At 46.4% G+C, this 22,107-nt stretch overlaps 1 protein-coding gene across 8 annotated transcripts in view; it reads left to right on the top strand.

Moving 5' to 3' along the window:
• Positions 1-22,107, top strand: part of ARMC9 (armadillo repeat containing 9) — an 82,201-nt gene that overhangs the window by 36,173 nt on the left and 23,921 nt on the right. For all 8 annotated transcript variants that reach the window (XM_033150876.1, XM_033150877.1, XM_033150881.1 and 5 more), the window contains 5 exons: positions 2,835-2,974; positions 4,507-4,583; positions 7,217-7,291; positions 10,325-10,415; positions 13,133-13,191. In XM_033150876.1, the coding sequence (XP_033006767.1) occupies positions 2,835-2,974; positions 4,507-4,583; positions 7,217-7,291; positions 10,325-10,415; positions 13,133-13,191 (442 nt within the window). The remainder of the gene's footprint in view (positions 1-2,834; positions 2,975-4,506; positions 4,584-7,216; positions 7,292-10,324; positions 10,416-13,132; positions 13,192-22,107) is intronic.

Raw genomic sequence — 22,107 nt, 5'->3', positions numbered from 1 at the left:
CAAACCATCTGATATCAAAACATTCCAGAGTTCATATTGGGGAGAAATACATAAGTGAACCATACATCCTCATTACACACTTTGGGGGAAATATATCTATACAGTAGATTCCAAACAATAAAGGATTGATTAAAACAGTAGACTTGTGAAGTTAACATTTTTAAGCCTCAGAGCAGGCTTCCTCAAACTCGGCCCTCCAGATGTTTTTGGCCTACTACTCCCATGATCCCTAGCTAGCAGGACCAGTGGTCAGGGATGATGGGAATTGTAGTCTCAAAACATCTGGAGGGCTAAGTTTGAGGAAGCCTGCCTTAGAGAGAATCAGTGACATGATACCTAACAAAGAAATAAGCATACTTGACTGAACTATTATCCGTTATTCTTAAATATAAAGTGATTACAGGTGAAACTTGAAAAATTAGAATATCGTGGAAAGGTTAATTTCTTTCAGTAATTCAACTTAAAAGGTGAAACTAATATATGAGATAGACTCATGACATGCAAAGCGAGATATGTCAAGCCTTTATTTGTTATAATTGTGATGATTATGGCGTACAGCTGATGAAAACCCCAAAGTTGAGATTGTTAATTTGGGGTTCTCATCAGCTGTACGCCATAATCATCACAATTATAACAAGCAAAGGCTTGACATACCTCGCTTTGCATATCGTGAGTCTATCTCAGATATTAAACTCCAGTAGCTAATGAAAACAATTGCTTACGTAAATGGACTTTTCTACAATATTCTAATTTTTCGAGTTTCACCTGTATATTATGAAAATCTTATAATCCAGGGAGGGGCTGGATTTGTTGTCCTTTGCACTGAAATGTAGTCTGTTTCACTATTGAACGTCTGTTTCTGTCGGAAAGTTCTTTGTGATGTTTAGTCGGAATCTCCTTTCTTGTAACTTGAATCCAACAGTTTGGGTCCCAGCCTCTGGAGCAGCAGAAAAAAAGCTTGCTCCATCTTCAACGTGACAGCCCTTTAGATCAGTTCCTCCTTGTTGGTGAGGCCCAGGTCCAAGATAGAGGATCCCCTTGTTACTTCTTCCACCTTCCGGGAAATGAGCTAGACATGCAGGCCTTTTTGCAAAGGGCCTTCCACAGCCTGGGAGTGGCCACTGAGGAGGCCCTGCTGTGTGTGGTTGAGACAGTGGGGAGGGGGAAGAGAACCAACAGGGCCTTCATTCATTTATTGAGTACAAGTGCAGCTTCATATGGAAAGAGGCCGTCCTTAAGGAGGAAGGGGGTGGGGGAAGATGTGGGGCGCACTGGGCGGCACTTACCTTGAAGGTGGCACGCCGGAACCACAGGCGCAGCACCCTCCAGCCCCACGCCTGCTGCCTCTCCTTCAGCCATCCTGAAAAGGCAGCAAGGGGCTGGCATCCACCGGCTGCCTCTCCCTCAGCCACCCTCCAGGTGGAGGGCACCAGGGAGGGATGCAGCTCTGGTGGCACGGCATGCCCCTCCCCCAGAATGTCCCGCCCTATGGAGCAGCGCTGGCAGGCACCCATCCCAGGTGCCACCAGGGCTCCCTACGCCACTGTATCCTGGTCCCGGACTGTTTGGGGCATTGTGAATTGGATTTGAAAGCCAATTCTGAGCCAGTGTAGCTGAAACAGCACTAGGGTGACAATTGTCAAGGGAGGGGGCCGCTTTCCCGAGTCCTCCCTCCAAGCTACTAATCAATCACACGCAGGCACCAAACGGGTTACCAGGCTTTATTGGCTTCTTCTCTGGCGCCAGCTACAGAACATCAAACAGCAAGTCTAAAACACGGCATGTTCTCTCCCTTCCCCAGCAGGTTAACTCAATGATTTATATGGGCTGGGGAAATCTGGCAACCAGCCAGCCCCATCGCATGTTCCCACTTTGGGGACTAATTGTTACCACCTGCCTGAGCCCCCACCCCCAGCGATACTTGCTCACAGGATCACTACTTCATGACAATAACGATCCGACTGCCTTCCTCCTTGGCTGTTATGTCTGTGGCAGCTGAAGCTTCCGATCTTTTTGAGAAGCAGATCTTTTTGAGAAGTTTGTATCCAACTTTGGAACCATTGTGTTTCTCAGCTGCCTCCTTCATTTGTTGGGGGGGGGATATGCTAAGGTCACGCCCATTCAGATTACATTGAGTTTGGAGTAACTGGCAAGAGTGTCCACTGGTGGCACCTTATGCTAAGCAGAGTAAGCCGGGTGAGGAAAGAGTTAAATAAGTCAAGGGCCTGTCTGGAGAAAGAATAAAATAGGCCCCAGCAGTATCAGCTGCTGCAATAACCATAAATACATCCCTTCATTAGCTCTTTTTATGGGTCACAGTTTATTTTAGCATTTGAAGAAAGGGTTGAGAGCCACAGAGGCATAAAGAAGGGAGTGAAACATTAACTGCATTGCTATCAGGACTATTTATGGCTTCGCAGCTTAAAAACAGGGGGGGGGGACTCCCCATCTTTCCTTCTGGGCTCCTTCTTCTCACCCTGATAACTGATTTAAGGCTATTTCATGGGACCACTTTGTACACAGTTTAAGACATCACGAGCTGCAGTTGGAGTGCTGAGCAGTCTTGTGAAATGCTTCACTATGCGATGGGATCACAACGTGCCACAAATTAGTTATTCCAGGAGATTGTATCTTGCAAGTTTTCTCATTGGAGGCGAGCTAAGTGGAGGTGATGGATTTTAAGTGGCAGATTTTTGAACGTTAAGAGGAGCCCCGCAGGACAGAGGCCTATCTACCGCAGCACCCTGTTCTCACAGAGATTATTAATTGATTAATAATAATAATAATAATAATAATAATAAATCAAACGTTTGTTGCTGTCTTTGAATTCCCAGGCGGGCTCTGCAGTCAACTATGATCAAAGATGGGCTTATCCTGTGGTTGGTGGATGCGCTAAAAGATACAGACAGCATGTCAGATTACACTTTGGCCTATTCTGTTGCCTTGCTCATGAACCTCTGCCTTCGGATCTCAGGTATCTTTCAGTTCATGTAAGGAAATATTATGAGCAACGGGGATGGAAGACCTTTTTTTTAGCCTGGGGACTGCATTTCCCCATGGTAAGCTTTCTGGGGAGGGGTGGAGCACATCCCAGTGGTGGTGGGGGGGGGCAGAGGCAGGAATCAGTGGAGCAAAGGCCTTTCAATCACACACGTGTCAAAGGTGGGCTAATAGGACTTGGGTTGGTTTGCTCAGATGTCTGTTGTGAATTGGTTTGGAAACACATTGCGGATAAAAGGGCTTCTGTATTATCCAAATTGGATCAGGTAAGCAGAGAGTGGGAAAGACTCAACCCTAGACAATGCTGCCCTAGTACCTGCACAATATATTTTGCTGCCTGAAGCAAATTGCAGTCCTGCTCCCGGTTCCTAATAGCAGCCGACCTGTTTGGCACCTTAGGCAGAAAACCCCACAAGCACCTTGTTGTAAGAATATTAAGGTCTTTTATTTATATATAATAGTTTTATTAATGTACCAAGCAAACAAGGCCACATGTCTGAGGCAGACAGACCTGACACCATTTTGACTCCTGACACCATTTTGACTCTCAAAACTGACCAAATGTTTTACCCAATGTTCCTCTGCAAGGAGGGAGTGGTGAGGGAACTTCCCAATTGCCCAGGAATTAAAAAAGATTACCATCTCAAATGAATGGCCTGGCTACCCAGGAAAACAATCAGATAAGACATTATCATGTAAATTGACAAGCAGGAGAAAAACAAACTTCTCAGATTTCACCCTTTTGTGTGATGTATCTGAGGCTGCACCTCTTCTGTGATGTATGGATGATGCTTCTGGGGGGACTGGGCTGGACTCTGAGAGGGATTTTTTGAAATATCTTTTTAAGGACAGGCAGCCCTTTGTTTGAGGTTCTTCCCTGCTCACCTGTGTGTGAGGAAGGTACCCTGTTGCAACAGAACAATAAAGATCAAGCTTACTAGCTGCTTTGCTTCTAATTATTCTCTGGTTGGCCTCTGTTTTTTACTCCTACCGATGGAGAACCTGCAAAGGATTTTACAAGGGCTTTTGTGTACCCCATAAGGGAATAAGGGCAGATTTTTGCTTATATAACAACCTCCCACCCTCCCTGGTGCCTTCTACTGAGTCAGACCATTAGCACATCTAGCTCAGTAGCATTTACTTCTGCGGTAGCCAAAACGATGTCTTCCAGCTCTTCCTGCAGGTTTCTGGTAGACCACTGTGAGAGCAGCATGCTAGGCTAGGTGGGCCATTGGCCTGATCCAGAAGGCTCTTCCTGGTCTAAATCTCAAAAATCCCAAAGGCTGTGCTGTTAATTCTTCTTCTTTGTCTTCTTCTTCTTCTTCTTATATATTTATTTATTTATACCTCCCATTTTCCCCTGACAGGGACTCAAGGCAGTTAAGTTCTAGAAGGGTACCCCAGGTCATATTAATGGGTCTGGGTAAAATCAAAATGCCATCTTCTCCTTCTAAGGAATGCATTTGACTCGGTGGAATTTTGTCCCTGTGTTTTGAACCTCCACAGGCAAGAAAATGTGTGTGAACATTGCGAACGAGGTACTCAAAGTTCTCTCAGATCTCCTTGGCCACGAGAACCACGAGGTACTTTTATAGCTAATACTTGCAGGTATAAAGAAGGAAGGAGGCAAAGATAAGACGCTTTTAGAAATCAAAACAGAACATCTTCTATTTATTGCAAATAAAAACCTGGGTGTGTGACTGTTGCAGGTAGGTAGCCGTGTTTGCCTGCCATAGTCAAAACAAAATAATTTTTTTTAATGCTTCCAGTAGCACCTCAGAGATCCTCTGTTATACCTCCATACATGAACCTTCGCACTTACTATGGAGTTTTAGCATGGACATATTACATGTACATTGATTCATCATACATTTGATTTGGTCATTCTGCCTGTGTTTTGTTTGATTAGCATTTATAAAGTTATGTGATATTGGAATTATCATTTATCAGCCGGTTACATTGGTTTGTATGTTTATGCATAGTTGTCCGTAACTAAGGTTTGTTTGTTGTTGGATACATCTTCTATTTATTGCAAATAAAAACCTGGGCGTGTGACTGTTACAGGTAGGTAGCCGTGTTTGCCTGCCATAGTCAAAACAAAATAAAAAATAAATAAATCCTTCCAGTAGCACCTTAGAAACCAACTAAGTTTGTTCTTGGTATGAGCTTTTGTGTGCATGCACACTTCTTCAGATACACACACGAAAGCTCATACCACAAACAAACTTAGTTGGTCTCTAAGGTGCTACTGGAAGGAATTTTTTATTTTTTATTTTGTTTTGGGTGTGTGACTGTTTCTGAAAATACCTTGGTGGCGAATTGAAGTTCTTCATCTTGGGAAATGATCTGGACTCTGCAAAGGCAGTCTTCTTCCCTCCACCCTCTTTTTAGAACTCTCAAAGGGTAACAGAAAAAGTAAGAAATGTCAGACAGCTGTACCATTCTTAACAAGCCCATTTGGATTCCAGACTGCCAGTTCCTGGAATTATCTTCAAAGTATCTCTCTGACCCTGAGTCACAACGCTCTGTGTCATGCGGTCCTTCTGCAGAAACCCACATGTTGCTCTCCCGATTCCAGATCTCAGCATCTGGAGATGTCAAGGCACAAAGCCATCGGCTTCTGTGGCTTTGGAGGGCAATTTGCAAACTGAAAGTACTGTATTAATAGCAGCAGCGCCTTGGTGGCAGCAGCTGGTGGGAACTGCAGTCCAAAACAGCTGGCGGGCTCCGGCTTGGAGAAGGTTGCTTTTGTACCTGGAACTGTATGACCGGAGAACTCTTGTGGAGTTCAGTGGTGGAAAACCGTATCCTGCCTTCTCGTCAACCACACTTTAGACCAGTGGCAGCCAAACTTGCCCCTCCAGCTGTGTTGGGAACTACAGTTCCCATCATCCCTGACCACTGGTCCTGTTAGCTAGGGATGATGGGAGTTGTAGTCCAACAACAGCTGGAGGGCCATGTTTGGCCACCACTGCTTTAGACGGTGGCAGGACATGCAGAAGGGCCTCCCCACCTAACTTTAGTGCAGTGGTTCTCAAAGGGTGTGTCGCATCACACTGGTTTGGCAGGAGAAGATGGCGGGAAGATTCAAGGGCAATCAAAGAAAAAACTGATCATTTCAATGGCATATAGTATAGTTTCCACGCCTCTCTTCTCTTCAAGAGCATTGGCTATTCTTTTGCAGTTTTCCAGGACATACTGTTGTGAACAGGTACTTTCAACTTGGACAAATGTGAAAGATCAGAAAAGAGAAAGGCCTCTCTGCGTTGATAAGGAGATGAGAGTTTGTTTGTCTCAAATTAGACCTGATATATAAATGAGATTTCCAAGCAAAAGCAAGCTCACACCTCTCATTGCGTTTGTGTACATACTTAAGGTGCATATGTAAGATGCCCATTTATAATTATACTTTGAGAATGATTCCTGTTCTTATGTAGCTGCATTGTTTTATACTTTCTGGATGTCCTGTGATCATATTATAAAACGGTTGTGTTCTGTGTTATAAATGAAGCACTGCTAGGGGGTGTTTCCTTTTGTTTCCCGATATATTTCTTTATCAATAAATAACTGGGTGTAGCACAAGCAATTTTTTATTCTGAAAGTGTGGCCCAGAGAAGAAAGTTTGAGAACCACCGCCTTAGTGGATGACAAGGGTCAGGTGGCAGTGACAGTCTTTTAAGCATCCTGGTCACAAGCCATTTAGGACTTTGTAGATAAAGAAGTTCAATTGCGGCAGGAAACATGATTATTTTTTACTGTTGTGTTTTTATGGCGTGTTCACTTTTTATTTAAACGACTTAGAGAACACTTGTGTGGAACATCTCATGACTAAAATGGATAGTGTTTCGTATTCAAAGGGTTTCATATTCTTATCTTATTCTTTGTATTCTGATCTTATACATCTTTGCAAGGTAGTTCAGGCTTAATCCCTCCATATTGCACCCTGGGGATAAAGACTCAGAGGGGTTGGCTTGCCTAAGATCTCCGACTGAGTTAATGGGGGAAGTGAAATATGACCAGGGGACTTCCTGGCTTGTATATTGCACTTTTAGCCATAATACTACATGGTGAGTTACAGAAGAACAAGTGAAGGTGCATGGCAGCTTGGAAAGGCATTGCTGAAGATGTGGTTCTTGAGGGGAGGTGGGACAGAAGAGGGAGAGGACAGTGTCTCAGATGGTGGGAAATGGGCTTATACATTGCTTTTCACTTGCAGATCCATCCGTACGTGAATGGGGCACTATACAGCATCCTCGCTATTCCATCCATACGAGAGGAAGCTCGAGCAATGGTGAGAGAGCCTGGGCTGCTGTTTATTTGCCCTAAACAAAGCAAGGGGCTCAGCCAGCAGCAGTGAGTGGTAGAAAGCTAGGATTTCCTAATAATTGCCTCACTTTCAGTTGCAATACTTAGCTTTTAACTTGTATTTTTCCTTTCTTGAAAAGGTGTCGTGCCTCAATGGGATACCTGGTTTCTGAATGAGATCTCTGCCCCCTCCTTCATGGGTGTGCTGACAGAATGATACTATGCCCCCAGTAGCATGGTTGCTGTTTCCCCATGCTGTGATCCCATGCTACTCTTTAAGGGAAATTCAATTTACCTCCATGGTAATTTCCAGAGCAACTACTTGGTTTGTATTTAATCCACACATTCTGTATTAAGCTCTCCCTTAATGGGTACTCATTCCCATTGTGTTAGCTATGCTCACTCTGAATCTGTCCTTTCAGAAGGACAGGAGCACTTACTCCAAATCCCAGAGCTCTCCACCTTGTCCCTTTAACATTCAGAATATCTCTGATGGATACGATCGAAGGCCCATCCAGTCCAGCAATCTTTTCTCATGCTGGCCATCAAGATGCCTGTGGGAATTTGTTTCCTTCATTGCTCAGAACTGCAGGTGGATTTGTTGTTGTTCAGTCGTTCAGTCGTGTCCGACTCTTCGTGACCCCATGGACCAGAGCATGCCAGGCACGCCTATCCTCCACTGCCTCCCGCAGCCTGGCCAAACTCATGCCAGTAGCCTCGAGAACACTGTCCAACCATCTCATCCTCTGTCGTCCCCTTCTCCTTGTGCCCTCCATCTTTCCCAACATCAGGGTCTTTCTAGGGAGTCTTCTCTTCTCATGAGGTGGCCAAAGTACTGGAGCCTCAACTTCAGGATCTGTCCTTCCAGTGAGCACTCAGGGCTGATGTCCTTCAGAATGGATAGGTTTGATCTTCTTGCAGTCCATGGGACTCTCAAGAGTCAGGTGGTTTTTCTACTGATAATTAACAGCTCTGTTTGAAGTATGTTTATCCAGCAGGGAGTCCCTGTGACTTCATTGTCACTGGGTTTTTCTTCTAAGTATGTGCACATCAGATTGCAACCAAAATAAGGCACATCTGGGGGGGGGAATGGTCCCACGACTCCCACCCTCCAGGTATATGGGCCTTCCCAGGGATGATAGTTCTTTCAGTAAATGCATAGCGAAGTGACAACACAAGCACACACAAGAGCTGGCATTCTGTTTCTCTCTCGCCTTTTTCTGAACACAATTTGCAAGGTCATAGAATGGTGTGGGCTGAATCAGTTCCATCCCTTGCAAGAAGTTATCTGTGTTAAATTAGGGCTTTAATGGAACCGCAGGGCGTTGTGAAAGAGCCAGTACGCTATCCTTGTAAGTTGGTCTTGCTGAATGGGAAGAGGTGATGAATTGCCTTCTGCAGAAATGTTTTGGTGGGAGATAACAATGCACCACAACTAAACAGCCCAACAAAAGCTGGCATCTGTTCTGATCTGCACTAGCTCTCGCGCTGGGTCTGTGCCATTGTGCAAAATCCATTTTAAGTGTAAGCCTGATGGATGTTTGTGTTCTTGCCTGTGATTCCTATCTTATCTCCCCTAGCCTATTCTAAAAAGCTGTCTGTGAACACACTGCAGCAGGGTTTTTAAATTGGTGGATCAAACGGCTTTGTTTTTAAATTGCTACTCACCATCAACTCATCCTGTGTCACTTGAGAAGGAAAGATGGAAGAATCTTCCCCAGGAGAAGCTTTGATGTTCTTAACTTAGAAGAGAATCTTATTACTGGCTTGGCAACTTTTAATAGGCAAAAAATGCAGGCAGGCATGTTTGTATTTTCCCTCCCTAATGGACATATAGAATATATGGTCCATATAGAGCTGGACCATAAAGAAGGCTGATCGCCGTAGAATTGATGCTTTTGAATTCTGGTGCTGGAGGAGACTCTTGAGAGTCCCGTGGACTGCAAGAAGATCAAACCTATCCATTCTCAAAGAAATCAGCCCTGAGTACTCACTAGAAGGACGGATCCTGAAGTTGAGGCTCCAGTACTTTGGCCACCTCATGAGAAGGGAAGACTCCCTGGAAAAGACCCTGATGTTGGGAAAGATTGAAGAAGAAGGGGACGACAGAGGATGAGATGGTTGGACAGTGTTCTCAAAGCGACTGGCATGAGTTTGGCCAAACTGCGAGAGGCAGTGAAGGATAGGCGTGCCTGGCGTACTCTGGTCCATGGGGTCACGAAGAGTCGGACACGACTGAACGACTGAACAACAACAAATGGACAAATGGGATGCAATACCTACAGTAATACTATACACTCAGTACTTGTATTAGGAGCAGCTAAAGGCTAGCTTGCTACTTGGTGACTTTTAATAAGTTCCTGTACGCAGTGCTATTTTTCTAGAAAAAGAGGTGCCAGAACTCACCATGAACACCTCCCTTGTTCTCTTAGAATGGCAGTGGCACCCACCTGAGAGGTGCCGGAACTGAGTTCTGGTGAGTTCAGGTTGGAAAAAAAGCCCTACCCATAGTGCTGTTTGGGTGCTGTTCTGGTTTGGCTTCTGCAAGATATGGAAGACTTTGAGAGGCTGTGAACCACCATGAAATCTACAGATGGAGGGCAGTATACAAATTTAATGAATAAAATTAAAATAAAATAAAACAACCCTCCCTGCCAGGCAGTCTTCCTGTACAAACCACGTTTGTTTGAGAGTTTTCACTATTACAAATTAGGCAGTTGAGTTTCGCGCATTTGGAGAAATTGCAGGGGTCAGCACACCCAGTCTTAAATCATTCTGTGTTTGACTTAGGTGTCAGAAATATGTCTGCTGTGGCTGTTGGGGAAGGCTTTTTCTCTCCCATGGCCAGGCACTGCCCTTGTGGATGGAGAGAACAGAATGTCTGCAGTTGGGCGCAGCTCTCCCACAGCAACGTTCTTTTCTGAAGCTAAACAAACCATGTGCGCTGCCGGTGAAATGACCCTTTGCTGAGGTCACCCATATGATCCACTGACTGAGCTCTGTTTTCCAACCCATCCAGGAAATGGAAGACATTCTGCGCTGCTACATCGAGGAAGGAAACGCCGATATGATCCAGCAGATTGAATTTATTATCAAGCAGCTTAAATCAGGTCAGAGGGACACACAGTCGCATCTGGGCTGAAAATCTTTATTAAAAAGCTTTTGTTGTTCTCAGGCAAAGGACCAGAAGAAGTGAAGGCAGGCTAGGGGGTTTCAGACCGAGAGCATCAATCTTTATAAAAACGTTTATATACCACTATTCATTTATTTTAAATCACAAGTCTTTATAATTTTATGCAAAACCATGCAACAAAAAAACATTTAAAATGTTATGATCAGAACTCAGCTAGCTATTATGGAAATATTATGGAACTTCCCCAGGAAAGTTCACCTGGTGCCTTCACTATACACCTTTAGGTGCCAGGCAAAAACGTTCCTTTTTAACCAGGCCTTTGCCTGACCTGATCTACACCCTATATTATACTCTTTTTTTAAATGCTGGCTCTTTTTAGGGGGGATTTATTGGGTTGTTGTTTGTATTTTGATTTTATGTAGGTGATCCTTTATGTGAACCACCCTCAGACCTTCGGGTATAGAAATAAAATAAAATAAAATAAAATACGTGCTTTTAATTGCCTGCATAAGCCTAATAGAAATAGACTTAAAACAAATGGGTTGTTGGCAACATGTTTCTTAAACTTACCTGATCTTCCCTGGAATAGAAACTTTTTCAGCAGATGTTTTAAAGCTGAAACAGAAGGTGAGTCTTCCAGGATCAATTCACACAACCCTTCCAATGATAAACACGTATACATACATAGAAGTAAACCCCACTGATTTCATTTGGAAAGACTTCCAGATGATTGCAGCCTGGCAGCGTTTTCCTAAACCTGTTCACTTGCAGGTAAACTCCACTGAATTCATTGGCGCTTACTTCCAAGTAATTGTGCTTATGATTGCAGCCTTACAGCATCACAGTAATTGTGTTTACTCATGAATAAGGACGCGGGTGGCGCTGTGGTCTAAACCACAGAGCCTAGGGCTTGCTGATCCGAAGGTCAGTGGTTCGAATCCCCGTGATGGGGTGAGCTCCCGTTGCTCGGTCCCAGCTCCTGCCAACCTAGGAGTTCGAAAGCACATCAAAGAGCAAGTAGATAAATAGGTACCGCTCCAGCGGGAAGTTAAATGGCGTTTCCGTGCGCTGCTCTGGTTTCTCCAGAAGCGGTTTAGTCATGCTGCCCACATGACCCGGAAGCTGTCTGTGGACAAACGCCGGCTCCCTCGGCCAATAAAGCGAGATGAGCACTGCAACCCCAGAGTCATCCGCGACTGGACTTAACTGTCAGGGGTACCTTTACCTTTAAGGCCCACTTATTTCAGCCGGACTTACTTCTTGGTAAGTGAACTAGGATTGCAGCTTTTAGCATGGCAATTTTATCTCTGTAGCCTTTCAGCCCATAATGAGGCAGTCATGCGATTGTTCTGTGTGGTCATCTGCAGAGCACGATTCATTTAACATATCAGTGGAAATTTGCAGTGATGTGCTTGAATACTATAGTTTGGCCATGAGCAAAGTAGCCACTAGCTGTGAGCTGAGCTTGTGACTCAGCCAGTCCTTTCTCTACTTGCAAATACATTTTGATTACAGATTACGGAGGAGTTGGTGTCTTAGAGTACTTCCAGGCAGGATCTTACTGCAATAAACAGGTTGTTGAGTTAATACAAATGTGTTTTTTAAAAAAAACTTAACTGATCTTCCCTGGAAAGTTTACATGCATGTGGAGCACCCTTCCCACAATAAACACTCATCTCGAAGCACACATATATTAGGAACATTAAATATTAGGAAGAACTTTCTGACGGCATGAGCTGTTCCACAGTGGAATGGACTTACTTGGAAGGCACTGGACTCTCTTGAGAGCCAGTGTGGTGTAGTGGTTAAGAGTGGTAGACTTGTAATCTGGTGAACCGGGTTCACGTCTCCACTCCTTCACATGCAGCTGCTGGATGGCCTTGGGCTAGTCACACTTCTTTGAAGTCTCTCAGCCCCATTCTCCTCTCCTTCATTGGAGGTTTTTAAGCAGAGGTTGGATGGTCATCTGGTTACCTGCCACTCTGAGAACAGGATGCTGGACTGGATGGGCCATTGGCCTGATCCAACAGGCTCTTCTTATGTGATAAAGCGGGATATCAAATCCAAACTCTTCTTATAAGAAGGCAGCAGAGGGTCAGTCTTTCTTTTACCTGAAAAACGTTGGACAATAAGCAGCAGCTTGGCAGCATTCCTCCTTGCAAATGCCAGTGTCCCAAAGGGAGCGATGCTTATCATGATTTAAAGTTTTATGTGGCCATTCTTGGATGTTGCTGTTGTTGTTTTAAACCCTCTCCCCTGGAGGTTTGCCAGGAGGAATGTCACCAAGCTGCTTCTCACCGCAGTTCCGCTGTTGCCCCAAGCACTGTTCTGCAGGAGAAAGATTGCGTCTGTCTGCTATCTCACCTCTACTGGCATGATCAGCCCCAACACAAGATGTTACAGTTTTGCCCAGCCCCCCACCCCAATTGCAAAGAACTTCTGAGGCCATTTTAAGGCCACCCCTCTATAAAGTGATGAAAAATTGTTGGGCCAAATGTCTTTACACATCACTACTTTGATTATGGCTTATGCAGGGAAATGTCCCCTTTGGAACATGCCCAAAGAGAGTAAAAATATCAGTCAGTGTTGAAAATGAGGGTAGTGGTGGAGGGGGGACGACCCTCTAAATGAAACTTCTGCTGAAACAAACTGCTATGCTCATTTTCTCTTATGTTTCATCTTGTTTCCTTCTAGAAGATCCATTGGATGATAGCGCTGAGTCTGATGATGAGGAGAAGGAAGATAATGATGAGGTAAGTTTTATAAGCTGGATGCCTGAAAGTCTAAGGAGCTCACTGTGCCTCACGCGAGGCTGGAATACTTTACCGTCATAGTATCTCTGCGTCCCATAACATTTCTGGGTTGATCAGTTTTGGCTAGCCATGCTGGCCAACCAAAAGTTTGTGTTGCCAGGTCCCACCTCCCAAAAGGGCAGGTTCTTGCCATGGCCTCTTCCTCTACCTGTGGGACACAGCATGACATTAGGCAGGGGGATTTGCTGCCCCTCTGCCCACCTTTTGGCTTGAAGCTGCCGAGAGCAAGAGGGGTTTTGCAAGCTGGAGGTGGGAGGTGGAGGCAGGTCCGCTTTCTCTGCCGAGCAAGTCCAGAGGCACCTGCGTCCTCCCGTTTGGAGCTAGAGATGATGGGAGCTAGAGTTGCATCTATTTTCTTCCTCTCTACACCTGATGGCTGCTCAGAGGAGTGAATCTCCTGTCTCTTGTTTTCAACTCTGAGCTGCAGTCGGGGAGCAGAGACCCACTGTGGCTCTGCACTTTCACCTGACGATTGCAGAGGCGAAAGAAATCCGAGGCTTCATCTGAACTTGGTGGCTGGGTTTATTTATTTATAAAAATATTTCTATACCACTGTGTCACACATCACAGTGGTTTTACAGCAATAAAAACAAAAAATTGCGGGTGGCGCTGTGGTCTAAACCACAGAGCCTAGGGCTTGCTGATCAGAAGGTTGGTGGTTCGAATCCCCGCAACGGGATGAGCTCCCGTTGCTCGGTCCCTGCTCCTGCCAACCTAGCAGTTTGAAAGCACGTCAAAGTGCAAGTAGATAAATAGGTACCACTCCGGCAGGAAGGTAAACTGCATTTCCGTGCACTGCTCTGGTTCGCCAGAAGCGGCTTAGTCATGCTGGCCACATGACCTGGAAGCTGTCTGCGGACAAACGCCGGCCCCCTCGGCCTATAGAGCGAGATGAGTGCCGCAACCCCAGAGTTGGACACGACTGGACCTAATGGCCATGAGTCCCTTTACCTTTACCTTTTATGCAATATACCGGTAAGCAGTATAAAAAAAGACTTAACACTTAACTATTGTGGCTGGGTGTCTTCTTAATTGCCTGCAAAGGCCTGGCAGACTATAAAACTTCTCAGCAGATGTTTCAAAGTTGGCACAGAAGGCAGAGTATTTCACAGGACTGGGCCAGTGGCACTGGAGGCTCCTTTTATGGGTCCATTAAACACAAACCACAAAAGTTGGGATCCTCTGCAAACCTGTGCCAAAGTTTCGCAGGGTTTTTCCCCCCAGTGAAAACCCTGTCTTTTGCCACTCAGCACAAATGGAGCAATTGCTTCTTAAACCTAGGGCTGATAGCTATGACCCCAGGTTTGAGTAGCAATTGATGAGTTGCTAGGGCACTGCATTTTTTTTTTTTTTTTGGCTGCAAAATGCTGCAGGAGTTTGGCACAGATTTGGAGGGGATCCCAAATTTGTGGGTTCATAGTGGAGCCTCAACAACCTAGGGAATTACCAGTGATGCTCCTGCGGATTATCTGAGTGTTTGAGCTGGGGTACAAGGGTTTGGGTGATCCCTGAGGTATACCCTGGACCTCCAGAAATGGGTCCATCTCACTCTCCAGAACAAGATGGTCAAAACTCTGTCCTTCTGCATCTGAGATGCTGAGGGGTGGGAGTGTTGTGAAGAGAAACTTTCCTGAAGCCACAGGGTCAGGATTTGGACCTAGGTGTTTCCCTGTCACACTGTTCCTCTTCATCCCCTCCCCAAATCTTCTTTCTGAATATAGTCACATGGCTCATTCCATCCAGTTAGGAATCCTATATTGAGTGGGATGGCATAGTTTATCAGTTGTGGTGAGGTCACAGCATGAAGTGAAATCACAAAGCATTTTATTGGCCTTGGACCGGTCACTGAAGGCAATTTGGTGAGGGCAAGTGAGGGGCAGTTCAAAGGAATAAGTGAGCATGTTTGCAAGGGGATGTGTTTTTTGACACTGCCAAAGCATGCACAAAAAAAGGGAAATGGTTTTAGCTTGGTCCTAATCCTTGGGCTTGTTATGTGGACGTGCTGACCTGTCTTAATTACCAGACCAACCTGCAGAGCACATTTTAAGGAAGATGCTCTGATAAAAAGCCTCCACCCGCCCTGCTTGCATTCCTCCACTGCAGCAATAACTGGTGCATCTGTGCCAGCACGATTACAACTGGTGAGAAATTCCTGGAAAAATACTGGGATATAAATAGTGTGAAATTTGTGGGCTTGAAAGGATCATTTGCCAAAGCCAGGCCTCTGTCTCCTGTTCAGAAAGGCAAAAAAAGGACAAGCTCTTTGGGCTATTTAAAGGGGAGATGAGGCTGTAGTTTGGGAATACCTGGAAATACCCGAAAGACTAGAGGCAGAGTCCACTGAGAAGGTCTCCTGTTTAGGGCCCACTGTGACTGATGGGAGGATTGTAAAATATTCCTAAGAGCGCATAACCCTCCCAAGTTACAGAGCACCTTTCATTCACCAGAGTGGAAAGGCAAGCAATTCTAAGCTTTACAGTTTACTTATTTGTGTAACAGAAGTCACACCCCCACACCCCAATTGCTGTGGTTCTATCTCTTTGGCTGTGTAACAATGGTTGTTTTTCACAGGACTGAAGATAGTATGAATGAAGCATCATTGGCTGATGCATGTCAATTTTTTCTTGACCCTTCTGATCTCCAGTCAAGCAGGTTTTGCAGGTTTTTGAAGCACTGTAAAGATCTGCAGAACATGTTTCACTAGCAAACATAGTGAGGCCGGGGGGGGGGGGGTGCCATGGGAACCCCAATCCTGAATGTGTGAAGTATGATTTGCAGACTCCTGCAATGACCCAGGATCCCGATTCTCTTCGCTTGTGTTCAGCTAGGCTGTGAGTTTCAGTTCCCTGGTACATCTTTTAACAGTGCTGGACAGGTTGCCTTCTTTGTGGAACGAGGACTAAGACCATTTCCTGGTTGGGGGGTGGGAAGGGCTTCCCCACGGGGTTGACGAGCTCTTCTGCACATGGGCTGTTTGGCCTTGACTTATGGGTATGATCTGATTCAGGTCCACAGCTCATGCCTAGCATACACAGACCAATGGATTTCTTGCACCTTAATCTTCTCTTGCCTACACAATAGGCCCATGGTGCAACTTGGCTCCTGACAGAGAGATAGTAACTTCATAGCTGAGAAGTGGTTTGAATCGGTCCCCACGGTGACTCTTTCCCCTTTGCGTGTGTGAAGAGATGCACGTGTTTGACCTTTGCCCTGTGGGTAATCTGCTTTTGTTGATCAAGACTAGAGAGTTATTCCTTTTTTGGGGGGAGGGGCAGGGGAGAAGTGGGAATGCTTGACTGGATAGACTGAACCAGCAAGGCTGCCGCTGTCGTCTTCTGTAGTCGAATTACCCATTGGACTATAGCAGGGGTCTGCAACCTTTAAGACAAAAAGAGCCACTTGGACCCGTTTCTGAAGAAAAAAAAGAAACTGGGAGCCGCAAAACCACTGCAACATTTAAAACAAATATAACACTGCATTTTATTTTAAAAAATCCGATTTAAATTTAAAAAATCCAATTTAAATTAAAAAAATCCAATTTAAATTAAAAAAATCTGATTTAAATAAAAAAAATCCATTTTTTAATTTTTTTTAAAAAAATCATTCATTTTTATCCAACCTGGGGACCACTACCAGGTCACAGCCTGATCCAAGGTGGGTTGCAACAGCATACAAATATTTGATTTGTTGTTGTTTTTTTAAAAAAAATGAGTCCTCAACTGCACACTTGTGTTAAATGTTTGTCCCATGTCTAATTGAAGACTGCTGGCTTTTACAATAATCTTAGTGTCTTTTACCCTTAATATTCCAGACCAGAGGCTATGCTCACCTCTTCCAACCTCCTCTCTTGCTAAATAAAGCACAGAATTGCACCAGAGAAGCCTGTGATGTTTGTGCTGACTTGCATACAGGTGGCTGTAGTAGTTCATAGTGTTCAAACCTTTTTAGGGGAGTTCCCTGCCCCCTTAATGACAATGGCGATAGATTTTGCACATGAACACAGATCCAAGTTAGGACTCCTCTCTTCCACGCCAACAGGTGCTTTGTCAAGGCTCCCCTAACACACACTCAGGACAGAGGAAAAACTGCAACCTTTTGGGGCATCATTCTCCTACCCATGTCTCTGTGAGAACCAGCCCTTTATTCTGCCTCCCGTAGTACATCCTCCCCCTTCAAGAAATCATTTCCTTTGGACTTTCGGCCCATCTCCACCCCTATTACTCCTTGCCCTCACGAAGGAAGCATTTTCACAAGTTTTCTTTTTGGTGGGCTGTCCGTGCTTCCAAACACCTGGAAGTCACGACAGGGGCTTCTCCCCCACCTAGTAAATTCTGCCTCTGCATAAGTTACTCAGGTTTGGTTTTCTTTACCAGCCCACCCAACCACCCACCCCGGTCGAAGCAGAGCAATAAGTCATTTACCTCAGCAGGGGACAAGCTCAGCTCCAAAAATGAAACCCTTCCAAGGAGTGGGGGGGGGGGCAAAACTTGTGACAAGCAGGTAGGTGGTTGGAGAGCAGCATCGGAGGGGGAGGGGGGAAGGAAATGAGAGGGGGAGGGGGGAAGGAAGCGAGAGAAAGCTCTCCCAGTTTTTACGCAAGCCGGAGCCTGAAAAGTTGCCAGAGCGCGTGCGGCAAGGAGACTAAAGAAGTGCTATTGTGGGTCGAGTGACCTAGAACTGGGAGAAAAGAAAGCGCGGGAGAACAAGCCCCTCTTTCAGCCGCCGAGGAGGAATCCCCCGGATCTCCTCCAGCCACAGGCTGCCCAACCAAACCGGGGCAAAGTCAAACCGGGGCTCTTTGCGCCGCGCGTTTGGAGAGGCCACTTTGGAGAGGCCACAGCTGGAGGGCGCGAGCAGGCGGCCAACTTGCGCTCCCGTGCTCCGCCCGGCAGCCTAAGCAACACACCTGAGGAAGCAGCAGCAGAGGACTCCCCCTCCCCAGTCCCAGTCCCCCACCTCAAGGGACTCGTTGGGGGGTTGCAAAGCCCCCCGCCCACGGCAGGCAAAGAGCTCGACGGTGGTTTCTGCCCAGCCAGCCCAGCTTTGCGCCCTGGAAGGCGGGGGCGACGTGATTAACCTTGCCTGGTGAGGTCCGGCGGTGGCTCCGCTTGACGCTGCTGCAGAAGAACGCACAACTGCCTTTTCCTCCATGCAGCCTTTTTAAGCAGCCACATCTGTGCGTGCTCGGGCTCCTAGGAGCCTCCAAGCCCCCTCGCGACACATGCACCCATTGGCTCCTGAGACGCGGGTCCCGGGCAAGGGCGAGTCCCGGCCTTGCTCCGGGGCGGAGAGAGACGCGCGCCCGCGAGAACGCGGTCTGAGGCTGCGAGCGGAACCAGGAGTGAAGGAGGCAGCGGCAGGGAAACAGGCGCAGCTTCCTCGACCATTTTTAAAAGGAGGGCTTCCCCCCTCGCCCTCGCCCACCACCCGCCGCCCCTGGCCCAGCCCACAGCTGCCTACCTCGTCGTCGCCTCAATTCAGCAGCCAGCAGCAGCTCCACACCAGCAGCAGCAGCCACACCTCTGGAGGGAAACTGCTGCTGTCTGCTGCTGCGCCTGCGCTGGCAGAAACGAGGCACGACGCATGAGCAGAGCAGCACAGCAGCAGCACCCTCAGCCTCCAGAGGGCGGGCCACTGGCCAGCTGGAGGGCGGCCGCTGCCGCTGGCCAGCTGGAGAAGTGGACAGGCGTATCCGCCCCAGAGCCCCGGAGCCGCGGCAAAGGTGTAAAAGAGCCGCATGCGGCTCCGGAGCCGCAGGTTGCAGACCCCCGGACTATAGCATGCTTGTACTCTTCTGCCACCACACCCTGTTAGCCAGGACCCTCCCACCATGGAGCCACCTCCAGCACTTCCTCCTATCAGTGATGTCACTGGTGACAGGCCAGATGCCAAGTGGGCACTGGAACCATCTCCGCCTCCTAGGTCACAGAGCGCCCAATTGCTTGCCCAGTCTCAGGACCCCTGTCATTGGCTGCACCAAAGGTTGTGCCCAAAAGGAAGAGGCAGGGTGGTGTGTGGCTTGTTGGATCTTCTTCTTAGCTTGCCTCCGGCCATGCAATTCACCTAATGTGCCTTTTAAGCCTTGCCTCTGCACCGTAATGATTTAAGCATTAACAATTTTGGCAGAAACTGAAATCCGAGTTCTCTCTGTCCAGTTGAGAGCCAGGGCTTTTCTGTTCTTACGCACGTAATTCTATTCCTCCGCTTGGACAGGTATAATCCCTGGATTGCAAAATGGGTTTGCAGGCCTTGACCCCCTGAATGTCGCCAGGGAATACTTACCAGCTTCTTGCAGGATGTTGTTCCTGGTTTTTAAGCAAATAGTCGTTTGTTGACACATGGCAAGCGATTGGACCCCTTCTCCTTTCAGAATGCAGGAAGGAATAATTTGCTGTTGTGAGGTGGTGAAATTGCGTAAGGGACAGGCCTGTGTCTACCAAGGTCTTAGCCTGCAAGAGGAAGAGTTTAAGGATGTAGAAGCATCCTGAAACCACAAGCCTACTTCCTTTGTCAGTGGAGCATTGATCAAGAAAGGTGTGAGTTTATGTCAACACATTCTTTCCATAACCCAGGAAACAAAATGCCATCCTCCCAAACTGTGCCAAGGAGGAGGCTTTCTATTCCAGTGATTATTTCTTATTGACGTGACATTTTCTACCCCTTTATTCTAGTGCTTGCGCACTACTTGGAACAGTTTAAAATCACAATATCCTATGAAAAGATTTACAGTATTATTAAAATGCATGGATCAGCTGGGGAAGTCCTCATAAGAGGAAGACCAGGAGAACCTACACCAAGCCCTAGGTCAGGCTTCACCTTTGGAGTGAGGAGCCTGACCTAGCAAATGGTCTGTGAGCACCTAGAAAGGAACACTGTGATAACTAAAAGTCAGCATGGGTTTCTGAAAAATAAGTCATGTCAGACTAACCTGATCTCAGTTTTTGCCAGAGTTACAAGCCTGGTAGATGAAGGGAATGCTGTGGATATAGCCTATCTTGATTTCAGCAAGGCCTTTGACAAGGTGCCCCATGATATTCTTGTAAAGAAGCTGGTAAAATGTGGGCTAGATAATGCTACCATTCAGTGGATTTGTAACTGGCTGACTGACTGAACCCAAAGGGTGCTCATGAACGGCTCCTCTTCATCCTGGAGAGAAGTGACTAGTGGGGTGCCACAGGGTTCTGTCTTGGGCCCAGTCTTATTCAACATCTTCATCAATGACTTCGATGATGGGCTTGAGGGCATACTGATCAAGTTTGCAGATGACACCAAATTGGGAGGGGTGGCTAATACCCCAGAGGACAGGATCACACTTCAAAATGACCTTAACAGATTACAGAACTGGGCCTAAGCAAACAAGATGAATTTTAACAAGGAGAAATGTAAAGTACTACACATGGGCAAAAAAATGAAAGGCACAAATACAGGATGGGTGACACCTGGCTTGAGAGCAGTACATGTGAAAAGGATCTAGGAGTCTTGGTAGACCACAAACTTGACATGAGTCAACAGTGTGATGCAGCAGCTAAAAAAGCCAATGCAATTCTGGGCTGTATCAATAGGAGTATAGCGTCTAGATCAAGGGAAGTAATAGTACCACTATATTCTGCTCTGGTCAGACCTCACCTGGAATACTGTGTCCAGTTCTGGGCACCACAGTTCAAGAAGGATACTGACAAGCTGGAACGTGTCCAGAAGAGGGCAACCAAAATGGTCAAAGGCCTGGAAACGATGCCTTATGAGGAACGGCTTAGGGAGCTGGGTATGTTTAGCCTGGAGAAGAGAAGGTTAAGGGGTGATATGATAGCCATGTTCAAATATATAAAAGGATGTCATATAGAGGAGGGTGAAAGGTTGTTTTCTGCTGCTCCAGAAAAGCGGACACGGAGCAATGGATTCAAACTACAAGAAAGAAGATTCCACCTAAACATTAGGAAGAACTTCCTGACGGTGAGAGCTATTCAGCAGTGGAATTTGCTGCCAAGGAGTGTGGTGGAGTCTCCTTCTTTGGAGGTCTTTAAACAGAGGCTTGACAGCCATCTGTCAGGAATGCTTTGATGGTGTTTCCTGCTTGGCAGGGGGTTGGACTGGATGGCCCTGGTGGTCTCTTCCAGCTCTATGATTCTATGAGCCAGGATCCTGCAACAAGCCCATCTGTACCCCGAGTGAATTTAGCTTCTGATACTGAGGCAGGACTAGTCCCAAGCCTGTGGGAAAGGCGGAGCCTTAAATGCCAGGTGGTTTGTTTCTGATTCTGCTTTGGAGAGTAAGCACTACCTATGGTGTGCTATTCTGGAATTCATGAAAAACTATGGTTGGTGCTGAGCAGGAAATGGAGAAAGAAGCCCGGACAGAGGTAGGAAGAGAGGAAGGAAGGAAGGAAGGAAGGAAGGAAGGAAGGGTGAGCTCACAACATTTTCGTGATCTTCCAAATCACATTTGAGCCGATAGCCTGAATTAAGTTATAATTTTTTTTCTTTTTCTTCACATGATCACCCTTGGTTATGCCTCCTCTCTCCCTCCGTCTGTCTGTGTCATCTTCGCCCTCCCCGCAGCAATTGAACCTTAAATTGTAAGCATCTTGGGGCAGAGACCTGCCTGGTTTTTGCTTATGTATCTTTCTAAAGTGCCACCACATAAATAATAATAATTGTTATTAATTTTAAAAATCGGTGGGATTCAGCATTACGCCATGACGAACATTCTGTCTACACAAGTGTTTCAGCTTTTGAGACAGAATACCTCCTATCCTCTGCTGAGCCAATTTTGGGGCGCAATGGTGGGAAGAGCCCAAGTGGGAGTCCTTGTGCAGGGCTTCCACTCCTGGGGCACGTTAATCCTGCCCATTGTTTTAAT

The sequence above is a fragment of the Lacerta agilis genome, chromosome 5, assembly GCF_009819535.1.
Source record: "Lacerta agilis isolate rLacAgi1 chromosome 5, rLacAgi1.pri, whole genome shotgun sequence".
In the NCBI taxonomy this organism is placed as follows: domain Eukaryota; kingdom Metazoa; phylum Chordata; class Lepidosauria; order Squamata; family Lacertidae; genus Lacerta; species Lacerta agilis.
The sequence above is the reverse complement of the archived record's forward strand: the minus strand, read 5'-3'. Positions and strand labels throughout refer to the sequence as shown.